Raw genomic sequence first — 19,667 nt, 5'->3', positions numbered from 1 at the left:
GTAGGAGAGAGGCGGTAATACTTTATAGCAGTAATACTACTATAATACTAACATGTTATACTAGTATAGCAGGAGAGAGGCGGTAATACTTTATAGCAGTAATACTACTATAATACTAACATGTTATACTAGTATAGTAGGAGAGAGGCGGTAATACTACTATAATACTAACATGTTATACTAGTATAGCAGAAGAGAGGTGGTAATACTTTATAGCAGTAATACTACTATAATACTAACATGTTATACTAGTATAGTAGGAGAGAGGCGGTAATACTTTATAGCAGTGATACTACTATAATACTAACATGTTATACTAGTATAGCAGGAGAGAGGCGGTAATACTTTATAGCAGTAATACTACTATAATACTAACATAAAATACTAGTTTACCAGAAGAGAGGTGGTAATACTTTATAGCAGTTATACTACTATAATACTAACATGTTATACTAGTATAGCAGGAGAGAGGTGGTAATACTTTATAGCAGTTATACTACTATAATACTAACATAATATACTGGTATAGCAGGAGAGAGGTGGTAATACTTTATAGCAGTTATACTACTATAATACTAACATAAAATTCTAGTTTAGCAGAAGAGAGGTGGTAATACTTTATAGCAGTTATACTACTATAATACTAACATGATATACTAGTATAGTAGGAGAGAGTTGGTAATACTTTATAGCAGTAATACTACTATAATACTAACATAATATACTGGTATAGCAGGAGAGAGGTGGCAATACTTTATAGCAGTAATACTACTATAATACTAACATAAAATACTAGTATAGCAGAAGAGAGGTGGTAATACTTTATAGCAGTAATACTACTATAATACTAACATGTTATACTAGTATAGCAGGAGAGAGGTGGTAATACTTTATAGCAGTAATACTACTATAATACTAACATGTTATACTAGTATAGTAGGAGAGAGGCGGTAATACTACTATAATACTAACATGTTATACTAGTATAGCAGGAGAGAGGCGGTAATACTTTATAGCAGTAATACTACTATAATACTAACATGTTATACTAGTATAGCAGGAGAGAGGTGGTAATACTTTATAGCAGTAATACTACTATAATACTAACATGTTATACTAGTATAGCAGGAGAGAGGCGGTAATACTTTATAGCAGTAATACTACTATAATACTAACATGTTATACTAGTATAGCAGGAGAGAGGCGGTAATACTTTATAGCAGTTATACTACTATAATACTAACATAAAATACTAGTTTACCAGAAGAGAGGTGGTAATACTTAATAGCAGTTATACTACTATAATACTAACATAATATACTTTTCTAGCAGAAGAGAGGTGGTAATACTTTATAGCAGTTATACTACTATAATACTAACATAATATACTTTTCTAGCAGAAGAGAGGTGGTAATACTTTATAGCAGTTATACTACTATAATACTAACATAATATACTTTTCTAGCAGAAGAGAGGTGGTAATACTTTATAGCAGTAATACTACTATAATACTAACATGTTATACTAGTATAGCAGGAGAGAGGCGGTAATACTTTATAGCAGTTATACTACTATAATACTAACATGTTATACTAGTATAGCAGGAGAGAGGCGGTAATACTTTATAGCAGTAATACTACTATAATACTAACATGTTATACTAGTATAGCAGGAGAGAGGTGGTAATACTTTATAGCAGTTATACTACTATAATACTAACATGTTATACTAGTATAGCAGGAGAGAGGCGGTAATACTTTATAGCAGTTATACTACTATAATACTAACATAAAATACTAGTTTACCAGAAGAGAGGTGGTAATACTTTATAGCAGTTATACTACTATAATACTAACATAATATACTTTTCTAGCAGAAGAGAGGTGGTAATACTTTATAGCAGTTATACTACTATAATACTAACATAATATACTTTTCTAGCAGAAGAGAGGTGGTAATACTTTATAGCAGTTATACTACTATAATACTAACATAATATACTTTTCTAGCAGGAGAGAGGTGGTAATACTTTATAGCAGTTATACTACTATAATACTAACATGTTATACTAGTATAGCAGTAATACTACTATAATACTAACATGATATACTGGTATAGCAGGAGAGATGAGGAGAGAATCATCATAAAGATACGTATTAATATATGTATATTCTTGTTATATTATGTATATTCAGTTATATTACAATAATACAGAGGACAGGTAGTTTAGCTGAGAAGAGATGGGAAAGATTAACACTGCATCTAATTCCTCTCTCTCTCGCTCTGTCTCTCATCCCCCTCTCTCTACAGATGGCGGACACCATTGACATCAACTTCCAGAGCGACTTGATGGTCATCTTTGAAGAGAACCTTTTCTGAGAGAGAGATTGAGAAAGGAGGAGAGGGAGAGAAAGAGATATGAACTCTACCTTATCCCACCATGGCTGGGATTTCACACACAACACCCTCCCTCCCTCTGATTAGAGACCCCAGACCAGGATGTGAGCTCCAGAGACTTGAAGGAGACTGAGGTGAGGTACAGTAATAAGGAGTAGCCCTCCCTCCCTCCCTCTGATTAGAGACCCCAGACCAGGATGTGAGCTCCAGAGACTTGAAGGAGACTGAGGTGAGGTACAGTAATAAGGAGATGCCCTCCCTCCCTCCCTCTGATTAGAGACCCCAGACCAGGATGTGAGCTCCAGAGACTTGAAGGAGACTGAGGTGAGGTACAGTAATAAGGAGTAGCCCTCCCTCCCTCCCTCTGATTAGAGACCCCAGACCAGGATGTGAGCTCCAGAGACTTGAAGGAGACTGAGGTGAGGTACAGTAATAAGGAGATGCCCTCCCTCCCTCCCTCTGATTAGAGACCCCAGACCAGGATGTGAGCTCCAGAGACTTGAAGGAGACTGAGGTGAGGTACAGTAATAAGGAGATGCCCTCCCTCCCTCTGATTAGAGACCCCAGACCAGGATGTGAGCTCCAGAGACTTGAAGGAGACTGAGGTGAGGTACAGTAATAAGGAGATGCCCTCCCTCCCTCCCTCTGATTAGAGACCCCAGACCAGGATGTGAGCTCCAGAGACTTGAAGGAGACTGAGGTGAGGTACAGTAATAAGGAGTAGCCCTCCCTCCCTCCCTCTGATTAGAGACCCCAGACCAGGATGTGAGCTCCAGAGACTTGAAGGAGACTGAGGTGAGGTACAGTAATAAGGAGATGCCCTCCCTCCCTCTGATTAGAGACCCCAGACCAGGATGTGAGCTCCAGAGACTTGAAGGAGACTGAGGTGAGGTACAGTAATAAGGAGATGCCCTCCCTCCCTCCCTCTGATTAGAGACCCCAGACCAGGATGTGAGCTCCAGAGACTTGAAGGAGACTGAGGTGAGGTACAGTAATAAGGAGTAGCCCTCCCTCCCTCCCTCTGATTAGAGACCCCAGACCAGGATGTGAGCTCCAGAGACTTGAAGGAGACTGAGGTGAGGTACAGTAATAAGGAGATGCCCTCCCTCCCTCCCTCTGATTAGAGACCCCAGACCAGGATGTGAGCTCCAGAGACTTGAAGGAGACTGAGGTGAGGTACAGTAATAAGGAGATGCCCTCCCTCCCTCCCTCTGATTAGAGACCCCAGACCAGGATGTGAGCTCCAGAGACTTGAAGGAGACTGAGGTGAGGTACAGTAATAAGGAGATGCCCTCCCTCCCTCTGATTAGAGACCCCAGACCAGGATGTGAGCTCCAGAGACTTGAAGGAGACTGAGGTGAGGTACAGTAATAAGGAGTAGCCCTCCCTCCCTCTGATTAGAGACCCCAGACCAGGATGTGAGCTCCAGAGACTTGAAGGAGACTGAGGTGAGGTACAGTAATAAGGAGATGCCCTCCCTCCCTCTGATTAGAGACCCCAGACCAGGATGTGAGCTCCAGAGACTTGAAGGAGACTGAGGTGAGGTACAGTAATAAGGAGATGCCCTCCCTCCCTCCCTCTGATTAGAGACCCCAGACCAGGATGTGAGCTCCAGAGACTTGAAGGAGACTGAGGTGAGGTACAGTAATAAGGAGATGCCCTCCCTCCCTCTGATTAGAGACCCCAGACCAGGATGTGAGCTCCAGAGACTTGAAGGAGACTGAGGTGAGGTACAGTAATAAGGAGTAGCCCTCCCTCCCTCCCTCTGATTAGAGACCCCAGACCAGGATGTGAGCTCCAGAGACTTGAAGGAGACTGAGGTGAGGTACAGTAATAAGGAGTAGCCCTCCCTCCCTCCCTCTGATTAGAGACCCCAGACCAGGATGTGAGCTCCAGAGACTTGAAGGAGACTGAGGTGAGGTACAGTAATAAGGAGTAGCCCTCCCTCCCTCCCTCTGATTAGAGACCCCAGACCAGGATGTGAGCTCCAGAGACTTGAAGGAGACTGAGGTGAGGTACAGTAATAAGGAGATGCCCTCCCCCCCTTAGCGGTGGGGACCGGGAGTACAACTTCCACTTTTTGCAATTTCAGATGCGTTTTTTTGTGTCTAACTGCCCGTTTATCGTTGATGATTGGTTGTTGCCGTGGGCAATGGTGAAAGCGGATACCTATGGATAAACAGATATGTGAACTCCTCTTGTATTCTGAAATGAAACCGGAGGGAGGAGGGGAGGACTGAGAACTATTACCTGAACATAAAGAATAAAAAGAGGGTTTAATGGAGAAAGAAGATGTGAACACCTTCTAACGTGCGAGAGGGAGGGCCGGGCGAACGAGAGGATGGACAGACTTCTTTCTCTTTGATTCATTTCTCTCTTAATCTAGAATTTTTCTCTCCCTGTTTTTTGATGTTGGGTTTTATTAAGCGGGGTGGGTGAGGAGATGGGGGAGGGAGAAGTGGGCCGGCTGTGTGTGTTACCATGTTTGCGTCCCAAAAGGGCACCCTATTGCCTTCATATAGTGCACTACTTGTGTCCAGGGCCCATGGGGATCTGATCAAAAGTGGTGCGCTATATAGGGAGTAGGGTGCCATTTGGGACTTATCCTCTGAGATGGGTTCAGTTTCTCTCCGGACAGCAAGATGAACACCGGGGTCACACCCCAGCACTATAAAGAAGCACCCTTCCTTCCTTCCTTCCTTCCTTCCTTCTTACTCTCCTTGTCCTTTGTGACATCACTGACTTGACACAACTTGAAAGTGTAAAAGCTTGAACTCCATTTTTTCAGTCATGTCTGATTCATTGATTATTTCAAGAAAGGAGGCAGAGAGGGAAGGAAGGAGGGAACGAGGGGAAAAAGAGGAAGGATGAGTGAAGAGAGGAGGGAGAGAGGGAAGGAAGGAGGGAACGAGGGGAAAAAGAGGAAGGATGAGTGAAGAGAGGAGGGAGAGAGGGAAGGAAGGAAGAGAGGGAGGGCGGGGTACATTTTAAAGGTGTTGGAATGTGGCTCTTGCCTTACAGCTCTGACCTGTAAATGAACACACGCCACTGATTTTATATATATATATATATATATATATATATATATATATATATATATATGATGAAAAGTCCCTAAAAATAATTGGATTATGTTGTTGGGAGGGAGAACGGCTTATCTGCCTTGTGCTCAATTCCCTTTTGGTTTTTTAGAGAATTGACTGTAAATAAAATAAAAATAACATTTTTTATGATGCTATAAAAAATAGTTTTGTCTTGTTCATAACCTCCTTTCTCTCATCCTGTTTTTCTCTGTATCAAGTTCAGATATTCAAGAGTTTAAAGACCTCTGTTTTTATTTAAACAGTATGAATAATAACAATGACTGGGCTGATGGTCAGTTCAGTGAGTTGGAGCCTTTGATTGCCCTGCCTCTGGGAGCCTGTCGACTTGTTACATGATTACTGAGTGAAAGAGAGCCTATGAAAGTTTTCATGGAGGGTGGGTGCCCCCTGGTGGCTGAACCTGAGATCAATGAGAGAACTTGTCAGAAAAACGACAGAGTCCCACCTCTCTGTCATTGTACAAAGTAGAGAGTGGGGGAAAAAATGTGTAAAAATGTATACAGAGGCTCTGCAATTTGTCATTAAAAAAATAAATATAAAAAATTGTGAAAAGGGGTTAAAATAAAGTTCCAACATGAGATGATCAGACTGAACCAACTGCAATGTTAAAATGTTTATTCAGTTAGGAAACAGAGGATGTATTACATAAAGTTATCACAGAATTAAAGTTATCACACAATTAAATAATTAAATCCTCACTCACACAGAAAACATGGCTTCATTATTGTTCACAGTTTATTATCATAGTTTCTCACAGATCCTGGCTTCCACTGTTAGAATGGCTGAGCGAGAGGAGGTGGGGCTTTTATTGAAGTATCTATGTGGACCCTACTACAGTTTAACCAGCTCAGCTATAGACTACACCAGCATGACTAGTATCTATGTGGACCCTACTACAGTTTAACCAGCTCAGCTATAGACTACACCAGCATGACTAGTATCTATGTGGACCCTACTACAGTTTAACCAGCTCAGCTATAGACTACACCAGCATGACTAGTATCTATGTGGACCCTACTACAGTTTAACCAGCTCAGCTATAGACTACACCAGCATGACTAGTATCCATGTGGACCCTACTACAGTTTAACCAGCTCAGCTATAGACTACACCAGCATGACTAGTATCTATGTGGACCCTACTACAGTTTAACCAGCTCAGCTATAGACTACACCAGCAGGACTAGTATCTATGTGGACCCTACTACAGTTTAACCAGCTCAGCTATAGACTACACCAGCATGACTAGTATCTATGTGGACCCTACTACAGTTTAACCAGCTCAGCTATAGACTACACCAGCATGACTAGTATCTATGTGGACCCTACTACAGTTTAACCAGCTCAGCTATAGACTACACCAGCATGACTAGTATCTATGTGGACCCTACTACAGTTTAACCAGCTCAGCTATAGACTACACCAGCATGACTAGTATCTATGTGGACCCTACTACAGTTTAACCAGCTCAGCTATAGACTACACCAGCATGACTAGTATCTATGTGGACCCTACTACAGTTTAACCAGCTCAGCTATAGACTACACCAGCATGACTAGTATCTATGTGGACCCTACTACAGTTTAACCAGCTCAGCTATAGACTACACCAGCATGACTAGTATCTATGTGGACCCTACTACAGTTTAACCAGCTCAGCTATAGACTACACCAGCATGACTAGTATCTATGTGGACCCTACTACAGTTTAACCAGCTCAGCTATAGACTACACCAGCATGACTAGTATCTATGTGGACCCTACTACAGTTTAACCAGCTCAGCTATAGACTACACCAGCATGACTAGTATCTATGTGGACCCTACTACAGTTTAACCAGCTCAGCTATAGACTACACCAGCATGACTAGTATCTATGTGGACCCTACTACAGTTTAACCAGCTCAGCTATAGACTACACCAGCATGACTAGTATCTATGTGGACCCTACTACAGTTTAACCAGCTCAGCTATAGACTACACCAGCATGACTAGTATCTATGTGGACCCTACTACAGTTTAACCAGCTCAGCTATAGACTACACCAGCATGACTAGTATCTATGTGGACCCTACTACAGTTTAACCAGCTCAGCTATAGACTACACCAGCATGACTAGTATCTATGTGGACCCTACTACAGTTTAACCAGCTCAGCTATAGACTACACCAGCAGGACTAGTATCTATGTGGACCCTACTACAGTTTAACCAGCTCAGCTATAGACTACACCAGCGTGACTAGTATCTATGTGGACCCTGTCTACAGTTTAACCAGCTCAGCTATAGACTACACCAGCGTGACTAGTATCTATGTGGACCCTACTACAGTTTAACCAGCTCAGCTATAGACTACACCAGCAGGACTAGTATCTATGTGGACCCTACTACAGTTTAACCAGCTCAGCTATAGACTACACCAGCGTGACTAGTATCTATGTGGACCCTGTCTACAGTTTAACCAGCTCAGCTATAGACTACACCAGCGTGACTAGTATCTATGTGGACCCTACTACAGTTTAACCAGCTCAGCTATAGACTACACCAGCATGACTAGTATCTATGTGGACCCTACTACAGTTTAACCAGCTCAGCTATAGACTACACCAGCAGGACTAGTATCTATGTGGACCCTACTACAGTTTAACCAGCTCAGCTATAGACTACACCAGCATGACTAGTATCTATGTGGACCCTACTACAGTTTAACCAGCTCAGCTATAGACTACACCAGCATGACTAGTATCTATGTGGACCCTACTACAGTTTAACCAGCTCAGCTATAGACTACACCAGCATGACTAGTATCTATGTGGACCCTACTACAGTTTAACCAGCTCAGCTATAGACTACACCAGCATGACTAGTATCTATGTGGACCCTACTACAGTTTAACCAGCTCAGCTATAGACTACACCAGCATGACTAGTATCTATGTGGACCCTACTACAGTTTAACCAGCTCAGCTATAGACTACACCAGCATGACTAGTATCTATGTGGACCCTACTACAGTTTAACCAGCTCAGCTATAGACTACACCAGCATGACTAGTATCTATGTGGACCCTCCTACAGTTTAACCAGCTCAGCTATAGACTACACCCGCATGACTAGTATCTATGTGGACCCTACTACAGTTTAACCAGCTCAGCTATAGACTACACCAGCATGACTAGTATCTATGTGGACCCTACTACAGTTTAACCAGCTCAGCTATAGACTACACCAGCATGACTAGTATCTATGTGGACCCTACTACAGTTTAACCAGCTCAGCTATAGACTACACCAGCATGACTAGTATCTATGTGGACCCTACTACAGTTTAACCAGCTCAGCTATAGACTACACCCGCATGACTAGTATCTATGTGGACCCTACTACAGTTTAACCAGCTCAGCTATAGACTACACCAGCATGACTAGTATCTATGTGGACCCTACTACAGTTTAACCAGCTCAGCTATAGACTACACCAGCATGACTAGTATCTATGTGGACCCTACTACAGTTTAACCAGCTCAGCTATAGACTACACCAGCATGACTAGTATCTATGTGGACCCTACTACAGTTTAACCAGCTCAGCTATAGACTACACCGGCATGACTAGTATCTATGTGGACCCTACTACAGTTTAACCAGCTCAGCTATAGACTACACCGGCATGACTAGTATCTATGTGGACCCTACTACAGTTTAACCAGCTCAGCTATAGACTACACCGGCATGACTAGTATCTATGTGGACCCTACTACAGTTTAACCAGCTCAGCTATAGACTACACCGGCATGACTAGTATCTATGTGGACCCTACTACAGTTTAACCAGCTCAGCTATAGACTACACCGGCATGACTAGTATCTATGTGGACCCTACTACAGTTTAACCAGCTCAGCTATAGACTACACCAGCATGACTAGTATCTATGTGGACCCTACTACAGTTTAACCAGCTCAGCTATAGACTACACCAGCATGACTAGTATCTATGTGGACCCTACTACAGTTTAACCAGCTCAGCTATAGACTACACCAGCATGACTAGTATCTATGTGGACCCTACTACAGTTTAACCAGCTCAGCTATAGACTACACCAGCATGACTAGTATCTATGTGGACCCTACTACAGTTTAACCAGCTCAGCTATAGACTACACCAGCATGACTAGTATCTATGTGGACCCTACTACAGTTTAACCAGCTCAGCTATAGACTACACCAGCATGACTAGTATCTATGTGGACCCTACTACAGTTTAACCAGCTCAGCTATAGACTACACCAGCATGACTAGTATCTATGTGGACCCTACTACAGTTTAACCAGCTCAGCTATAGACTACACCAGCATGACTAGTATCTATGTGGACCCTACTACAGTTTAACCAGCTCAGCTATAGACTACACCAGCATGACTAGTATCTATGTGGACCCTACTACAGTTTAACCAGCTCAGCTATAGACTACACCAGCATGACTAGTATCTATGTGGACCCTACTACAGTTTAACCAGCTCAGCTATAGACTACACCAGCATGACTAGTATCTATGTGGACCCTACTACAGTTTAACCAGCTCAGCTATAGACTACACCAGCATGACTAGTATCTATGTGGACCCTACTACAGTTTAACCAGCTCAGCTATAGACTACACCAGCATGACTAGTATCTATGTGGACCCTACTACAGTTTAACCAGCTCAGCTATAGACTACACCAGCATGACTAGTATCTATGTGGACCCTACTACAGTTTAACCAGCTCAGCTATAGACTACACCAGCATGACTAGTATCTATGTGGACCCTACTACAGTTTAACCAGCTCAGCTATAGACTACACCAGCATGACTAGTATCTATGTGGACCCTACTACAGTTTAACCAGCTCAGCTATAGACTACACCAGCATGACTAGTATCTATGTGGACCCTACTACAGTTTAACCAGCTCAGCTATAGACTACACCAGCATGACTAGTATCTATGTGGACCCTACTACAGTTTAACCAGCTCAGCTATAGACTACACCAGCATGACTAGTATCTATGTGGACCCTACTACAGTTTAACCAGCTCAGCTATAGACTACACCCGCATGACTAGTATCTATGTGGACCCTACTACAGTTTAACCAGCTCAGCTATAGACTACACCAGCATGACTAGTATCTATGTGGACCCTACTACAGTTTAACCAGCTCAGCTATAGACTACACCAGCATGACTAGTATCTATGTGGACCCTACTACAGTTTAACCAGCTCAGCTATAGACTACACCAGCATGACTAGTATCTATGTGGACCCTACTACAGTTTAACCAGCTCAGCTATAGACTACACCAGCATGACTAGTATCTATGTGGACCCTACTACAGTTTAACCAGCTCAGCTATAGACTACACCAGCATGACTAGTATCTATGTGGACCCTACTACAGTTTAACCAGCTCAGCTATAGACTACACCAGCATGACTAGTATCTATGTGGACCCTACTACAGTTTAACCAGCTCAGCTATAGACTACACCAGCATGACTAGTATCTATGTGGACCCTACTACAGTTTAACCAGCTCAGCTATAGACTACACCAGCATGACTAGTATCTATGTGGACCCTACTACAGTTTAACCAGCTCAGCTATAGACTACACCAGCATGACTAGTATCTATGTGGACCCTACTACAGTTTAACCAGCTCAGCTATAGACTACACCAGCATGACTAGTATCTATGTGGACCCTACTACAGTTTAACCAGCTCAGCTATAGACTACACCAGCATGACTAGTATCTATGTGGACCCTACTACAGTTTAACCAGCTCAGCTATAGACTACACCAGCATGACTAGTATCTATGTGGACCCTACTACAGTTTAACCAGCTCAGCTATAGACTACACCAGCATGACTAGTATCTATGTGGACCCTACTACAGTTTAACCAGCTCAGCTATAGACTACACCAGCATGACTAGTATCTATGTGGACCCTACTACAGTTTAACCAGCTCAGCTATAGACTACACCAGCATGACTAGTATCTATGTGGACCCTACTACAGTTTAACCAGCTCAGCTATAGACTACACCAGCATGACTAGTATCTATGTGGACCCTACTACAGTTTAACCAGCTCAGCTATAGACTACACCAGCATGACTAGTATCTATGTGGACCCTACTACAGTTTAACCAGCTCAGCTATAGACTACACCAGCATGACTAGTATCTATGTGGACCCTACTACAGTTTAACCAGCTCAGCTATAGACTACACCAGCATGACTAGTATCTATGTGGACCCTACTACAGTTTAACCAGCTCAGCTATAGACTACACCAGCATGACTAGTATCTATGTGGACCCTACTACAGTTTAACCAGCTCAGCTATAGACTACACCAGCATGACTAGTATCTATGTGGACCCTACTACAGTTTAACCAGCTCAGCTATAGACTACACCAGCATGACTAGTATCTATGTGGACCCTACTACAGTTTAACCAGCTCAGCTATAGACTACACCAGCATGACTAGTATCTATGTGGACCCTACTACAGTTTAACCAGCTCAGCTATAGACTACACCAGCATGACTAGTATCTATGTGGACCCTACTACAGTTTAACCAGCTCAGCTATAGACTACACCAGCATGACTAGTATCTATGTGGACCCTACTACAGTTTAACCAGCTCAGCTATAGACTACACCAGCATGACTAGTATCTATGTGGACCCTACTACAGTTTAACCAGCTCAGCTATAGACTACACCGGCATGACTAGTATCTATGTGGACCCTACTACAGTTTAACCAGCTCAGCTATAGACTACATCGGCATGACTAGTATCTATGTGGACCCTACTACAGTTTAACCAGCTCAGCTATAGACTACACCGGCATGACTAGTATCTATGTGGACCCTACTACAGTTTAACCAGCTCAGCTATAGACTACACCGGCATGACTAGTATCTATGTGGACCCTACTACAGTTTAACCAGCTCAGCTATAGACTACACCAGCATGACTAGTATCTATGTGGACCCTACTACAGTTTAACCAGCTCAGCTATAGACTACACCAGCATGACTAGTATCTATGTGGACCCTACTACAGTTTAACCAGCTCAGCTATAGACTACACCAGCATGACTAGTATCTATGTGGACCCTACTACAGTTTAACCAGCTCAGCTATAGACTACACCAGCATGACTAGTATCTATGTGGACCCTACTACAGTTTAACCAGCTCAGCTATAGACTACACCAGCATGACTAGTATCTATGTGGACCCTACTACAGTTTAACCAGCTCAGCTATAGACTACACCAGCATGACTAGTATCTATGTGGACCCTACTACAGTTTAACCAGCTCAGCTATAGACTACACCAGCATGACTAGTATCTATGTGGACCCTACTACAGTTTAACCAGCTCAGCTATAGACTACACCAGCATGACTAGTATCTATGTGGACCCTACTACAGTTTAACCAGCTCAGCTATAGACTACACCAGCATGACTAGTATCTATGTGGACCCTACTACAGTTTAACCAGCTCAGCTATAGACTACACCAGCATGACTAGTATCTATGTGGACCCTACTACAGTTTAACCAGCTCAGCTATAGACTACACCAGCATGACTAGTATCTATGTGGACCCTACTACAGTTTAACCAGCTCAGCTATAGACTACACCAGCATGACTAGTATCTATGTGGACCCTACTACAGTTTAACCAGCTCAGCTATAGACTACACCAGCATGACTAGTATCTATGTGGACCCTACTACAGTTTAACCAGCTCAGCTATAGACTACACCAGCATGACTAGTATCTATGTGGACCCTACTACAGTTTAACCAGCTCAGCTGTAGACTACACCAGCATGACTAGTATCTATGTGGACCCTACTACAGTTTAACCAGCTCAGCTATAGACTACACCAGCATGACTAGTATCTATGTGGACCCTACTACAGTTTAACCAGCTCAGCTATAGACTACACCAGCATGACTAGTATCTATGTGGACCCTACTACAGTTTAACCAGCTCAGCTGTAGACTACACCAGCATGACTAGTATCTATGTGGACCCTACTACAGTTTAACCAGCTCAGCTATAGACTACACCAGCATGACTAGTATCTATGTGGACCCTACTACAGTTTAACCAGCTCAGCTATAGACTACACCAGCATGACTAGTATCTATGTGGACCCTACTACAGTTTAACCAGCTCAGCTATAGACTACACCAGCATGACTAGTATCTATGTGGACCCTACTACAGTTTAACCAGCTCAGCTGTAGACTACACCAGCATGACTAGTATCTATGTGGACCCTACTACAGTTTAACCAGCTCAGCTATAGACTACACCAGCATGACTAGTATCTATGTGGACCCTACTACAGTTTAACCAGCTCAGCTATAGACTACACCAGCATGACTAGTATCTATGTGGACCCTACTACAGTTTAACCAGCTCAGCTATAGACTACACCAGCATGACTAGTATCTATGTGGACCCTACTACAGTTTAACCAGCTCAGCTATAGACTACACCAGCATGACTAGTATCTATGTGGACCCTACTACAGTTTAACCAGCTCAGCTATAGACTACACCAGCATGACTAGTATCTATGTGGACCCTACTACAGTTTAACCAGCTCAGCTATAGACTACACCAGCATGACTAGTATCTATGTGGACCCTACTACAGTTTAACCAGCTCAGCTATAGACTACACCGGCATGACTAGTATCTATGTGGACCCTACTACAGTTTAACCAGCTCAGCTATAGACTACACCAGCATGACTAGTATCTATGTGGACCCTACTACAGTTTAACCAGCTCAGCTATAGACTACACCAGCATGACTAGTATCTATGTGGACCCTACTACAGTTTAACCAGCTCAGCAGTACTATTATAGAGATAAAACCCAGGATAGAGGGGCTGAGTGAATGTGGTCTGGACTCTGTGGAGGAGGGTCATTGTGTCAGAGACACTGTAGAAGGACAGAGTACCTGCCTTGTGATCCAGGTACACTCCTACTCTGGAGGACTGAGGGCCTGATACTTTAGTCTTAACATTATTGTGTCTGAAATAATAACCATCACTATAGCGCTGTAAACTCCAGGACTTGTTATTGTATCCAAATCCATTACCTCTCTCTGTTCTGCTGATGTCTTTATATGAGACTGCTGTAATAACAACACCACTCCACTCCACCTCCCAGTAACAGCGTCCAGACAGACCCTCTCTACACAGAACCTGGTACCAGGTGGTGAATCTGTCTGGATGGTCAGGATATGGTTGGTCTTGGTCTGTACAGGTCACCTTTCTGTTCCCTTCAGACAGAGAGAGGAGTGTGTGTGCTGTGTTTGGGTCCAGTGTGAGCTGACAGGAATCTGGGAGAAGAGCAGAGACCAATGAGGGGAGTCAGAACAATAAGTTAAGTCAGATACTGTATCTACCCTGTCTTTGATTAGAGCACAGCAGAGATCAAATCAGAGAAATATGAGGAGTCAGATAGATACCCAGTCTTTGATTAGATCTACTATTGCTATATATTTCTAGAGGGATTGTTAGGAGTGGCAGTAAAAAGAGACTGTTAGTTACTTCACAATAAAGAGACTCACATTGTAACAACTGTTCTCTGGTCTTGGGCTCTGGAGGCAGAACAACCTCCACTATATTCACTACAGACACACAAACACATTGACAGAGAGAGGGAATGTTATCATCATACCATATTCCACATGTATATGACTAGTAGGGAACTTTCAATGGTCTAAAGTTGATGTTCTGATTGTTTTCAACACACCTGTAGTGGAGATCTTGGTCCATTCTCCTTTAAGGAAGTCTTCTAGTTTCTCTCTCAGTTCAGACACAGTCTTACTCACATCTCCAAAGTACTGAAGAGGACGGACAACGATGCTGGGTAAGTCTGAAGATACACTGATACTGGAGAGAGACTGATAACTCTGGAGAGAGACAGACAGATAGAGACAGAGAAAGACAGAGAGAGAGAAGACAGAGGGACACGAGAGAGACAGAGGGACAGAGAGGGACAGAGAGAGAGAGAGAGAGGGACACAGAGAGAGACAGAGGGACAGAGAGGGACAGAGAGAGAGAGAGAGACAGAGGAACAGAGAGAGAGACACCGAGACCCAGAGAGAGGGGGACACGGACAGAGACACAGAGAGAGGGACACCGAGAGAGACAGAGAGAGAGACAGAGACAGAGAGAGAGACAGAGGGACAGAGAGAGAGACAGAGAGAGAGAGCGAGAGAGAGAGGGACAGAGAGAGAGAGAGAGGGACAGAGAGAGAGAGAGAGAGCAGAGAGAGAGGGACAGAGGGACACAGAGAGAGAGGGACACAGAGAGAGGGAGGGACACAGAGAGAGAGGGACACAGAGAGAGGGAGGGACACAGAGAGAGGGAGGGACACAGAGAGAGGGAGGGACACAGAGAGAGGGAGGGACACAGAGAGAGGGAGGGACACAGAGAGAGAGAGAGGGACACAGAGAGAGGGAGGGACACAGAGAGAGGGAGGGACACAGAGAGAGAGGGAGGGACACAGAGAGAGCGGGGGACACAGAGAGAGCGGGGGACACAGAGAGAGCGGGGGACACAGAGAGAGCGGGGGACACAGAGAGAGGGGGGACACAGAGAGAGGGGGGACACAGAGAGGGACACAGAGAGAGGGGGGACACAGAGAGAGGGACAGAGGGAAAGAGAGGAGGGACAGAGAGAGAGAGAGAGGGAGGGACAGAGAGAGAGAGGAGGGAAAGAGAGAGAGAGAGAGGGAGAAATGGTGTGTCTCCTCTGGTCAACAATACTCACCTTGAAAGACTCCACAGCCTGTTGGAGCTCCTTCAGCTCCTTCTCTCTCTCCTGGAATCTCTGCTGGACCTTCTGCTGACTCATCCCCAGCTGCCTCTGTGGAGAATCACTCTTCAATGAGCTATCAAGCTTTATTAGTCCAGTAGATCAATAGTATAGTAATGTGACATAGGGCCCATAGAGAGGAAGATCTAAAAAAATGGATGGTCCATTTACTAAATGATATTTATTTGTTGCTATGTGAATGACTATAGTTTTTATGGTAGGACTACATGTATCAACAGGTTGAGACTGAACTTTGGACTCATAAAAGGGCATTCAGAATGATAATAGTGTTTGACATTATAAAATGGTGATACATCTGGAGAATCTGGGTTGACATATCAATATACTCAAGGTTTGTGTTCATATTTGTTCTGCTGAGGATTCATTTCATTTCAATGATCTCATATTCAAACAGCCTTAGTTCCTACTGTATCTTTAATTCTTTGTTTATCAGACAGTCACCAACAAGTTGTTCTGGTCTTACCTGTTTCTCAGTCCTCTCTGCTGCAGCTGACACTGTATCATGGCCTTTATGTTCATCCATTGTACACAGATAACAGATACACTGCTGATCGGTACGACAGTAAACCTCCAGCAGTTTGTCATGATGAGAGCAGATCTTCTCCTGTAGTTGTGCGGTGGCTTTGACCAGCTTGTGCTTCTTGAAAGCTGGAGATTCGTAGTGAGGTTGGAGGTGAGTCTCACAGTAAGAGGCCAGACACACCAGACAGGACATGAGGGCTTTCTGCTTTCTGGTCCCAGTGCAGACATCACACGCCACATCTCCAGGTCCAGCATAGCACAGAGCAGGAGGGGGAGCAGCCTGGAGTCCTGTCTTCTTCAGTTTCTCCACCACCTCAGCCAATAGGTTACTTTTTGTCAGAATAGGCCTTGGACTGAAGGTCTGTCTGCACTGTGGACAGCTATAGACCCCTTTCAGAACATCCTGATCCCAGCAGCCCTCAATACAGCTCCTACAGTAACTGTGTCCACAGGGGATGGCGACTGGTTCCTTCAGTAGATCCAGACAGACAGAACAACAGAACTGGTCCTGGTCCAGCAGAACTCCCTGTTGAGCCATTTGGACGGTTGTTCACTCTCACACAGACAGACGAGACAGAGACTCAGATCAGTTTCGTTTCCTCAGAAGAGAGTTTGTGGGAGGGGGAGGGATTTCCTGGTTCTGCCAGAGGGGTGGGGTTAGAGGGAGGGAGGGGTTAGAGGGAGGGAGGAAGAGAGAGAGGAACTGCATGCAACAGCAAGAGGGAGACAAATAGTCTTGTTCCTTGGTTTCAGCACTTAACATGGAATAAATGAAATAATGAATCTTAAAATGTGAGTTATTAGAATATAAAGGGTAACAGTTTCTATGAAGTACATATTATAATTATTTTAATGACCTTTTTAATGCCTTATAATACACTTATGTGTTCTAATAAGCAATAAGGCCTGAGGAGGTGTGGTATATGTAAGGATTGCGGACCTGGTGGCAGTGAAGTCAGACGCAGGAGAGCAGAGATAGGTAATAGCCGGAGCAGTTTAATACAAAACGAACCTACATGGGTACAAAACCCGATGCGCACCAGTAACAGAGTACAAGCACTTACAAACAAACAATTCCACACAAGGACATGGGGGGAACAGAGGGTTAAATACACAACAATTCATGATGGAAATGGAAACCAGATGTGTAAGAAAACAAGACAAAACAAATGGAAAATGAAAATTGGATCGACGATGACTAGAAGACCGGTGACGCCGACCGCCGAACAAGGAGAGGAAATGACTTCGGTGGAAGTGGTGACAGTATATGGCTAATATACAGTACCACGGCTAAGTGCTGTTTTTAGGCACGACGCAAAGCGGATTGAGAATTATGTAACACTTTCAAAAATACAATCAAATAAAAATGTTATTGGTCACATACACATATTTAGCAGATGTTATTGTGGGTGTAGTGAAATGCTTGTGTTCCTGGTTCCAACAGTGCAGTAGCATCTAACAATACACCCTAATGTAAATGTCACAGGTGTCGTAGGGTTTAGCCTGTTAGGGCTAGGGGGCAGTATTTACACGGCCTGATAAAAAACGTACCCGATTTAATCTGGTTACTACTCCTGCCCAGTAACTAGAATATGCATATAATAATTGGCTTTGGATAGAAAACACCCTAAAGTTTCTAAAACTGTTTGAATGGTGTCTGTGAGTATAACAGAACTCCTATGGCAGGCAAAAACCTGAGAAGATTCCATGCAGGAAGTGGCCTGTCTGACAAGGTGTTGTTGTTCTTGCCTCTGTTTACTGAAGAGTCAGGATCTTTGCTCTAACGTGACACTTCCTACGGCTCCAATAGGCTCTCAGAGCCTGGGAAAAACCTGAACGATATCGAGGCAGCCCCAGGCTGAAACAAATAATCGCCTTTGCCAAGTGGCCCATCAGAGGACAAAGGAATTAGGCGCGTGCCCGAGTCGACCCCATGCTGTATTTTCTTTCGGCTGTTTACCTAATTGCAGATTCCCGGTTGGAATATTATCGCTTTTTTATGAGAAAAATGGCATAAAAATTGATTTTAAACAGCGGTTGACATGCTTCGAAGTACGGTAATGAAATATTTAGAAATCTTTTGTCACGAAATGCGCCGTGCGCGTGACCCTTATTTACCATTCGGATAGTGTCCTGAACGCACAAACAAAACGCCGCTGTTGGAACATAACTATGGATTATTTTGGACCAAACCAACATTTGTTATTGAAGTAGAAGTCCTGGGAGTGCATTCTGACGAAGAACAGGAAAGGTAATCAAACTTTTGTAATAGTAAATCTGATTTTGGTGAAGGCTAAACTTGCTGGGTGTCTAAATAGCTAGCCCTGTGATGCCGGGCTATCTACTTAGAATATTGCAAAATGTGCTTTCACCGAAAAGCTATTTTAAAATCGGACATATCGAGTGCATAGAGGAGTTCTGTATCTATAATTCTTAAAATAATTGTTATGCTTTTTGTGAACGTTTATCGTGAGTAATTTAGTAAATTGTTAGTGAATTCGTCGGAAGTTTGCGGGGGGTATGCTAGTTCTGAACGTCACATGCTAATGTAAAAAGCTGTTTTTTGATATAAATATGAACTTGATTGAACAAAACATGCATGTATTGTATAACATAATGTCCTAGGGTTGTCATCTGATGAAGATCATCAAAGGTTAGTGCTGCATTTAGCTGTCTTCTGGGTTTTTGTGACATTATATGCTAGCTTGAAAAATGGGTGTCTGATTATTTCTGGC

General features: G+C 43.4%; 1 protein-coding gene and 1 long non-coding RNA gene across 5 annotated transcripts in view; one reads left to right on the top strand and one right to left on the bottom strand.

Annotated features, from left to right (window-relative positions):
* The window catches only part of LOC145867207 (uncharacterized), an 18,411-nt gene extending 12,946 nt beyond the window's left edge, over positions 1-5,465 (top strand). For all 4 annotated transcript variants that reach the window (XR_014383260.1, XR_014383259.1, XR_014383257.1 and 1 more), the window contains one exon: positions 2,311-5,465. This is a non-coding gene — a long non-coding RNA (uncharacterized LOC145867207). The remainder of the gene's footprint in view (positions 1-2,310) is intronic.
* Positions 5,466-16,699: 11,234 nt separating this feature from the next.
* LOC145867194 (E3 ubiquitin/ISG15 ligase TRIM25-like) lies at positions 16,700-17,635 on the bottom strand. The gene has a single exon (XM_082971245.1). The coding sequence runs from the start codon at positions 17,468-17,470 to the stop codon at positions 16,814-16,816; it is 657 nt and encodes a 218-aa protein (XP_082827371.1). The 5' UTR covers positions 17,471-17,635; the 3' UTR covers positions 16,700-16,813.
* Between the last annotated feature and the right edge of the window lie 2,032 nt (positions 17,636-19,667).

The sequence above is a fragment of the Salmo salar genome, unplaced genomic scaffold (genome assembly GCF_965601325.2).
Source record: "Salmo salar unplaced genomic scaffold, fSalSal1 ptg000221l, whole genome shotgun sequence".
Classification (NCBI taxonomy): domain Eukaryota; kingdom Metazoa; phylum Chordata; class Actinopteri; order Salmoniformes; family Salmonidae; genus Salmo; species Salmo salar.
This window is presented reverse-complemented; position numbering and strand designations above follow the sequence as displayed.

Excerpts from the sequence above, each read along its gene's own strand:
- LOC145867194 (XM_082971245.1), bottom strand. The coding sequence starts at position 17,470 with ATGGCTCAACAGGGAGTTCTGCTGGACCAGGACCAGTTCTGTTGTTCT.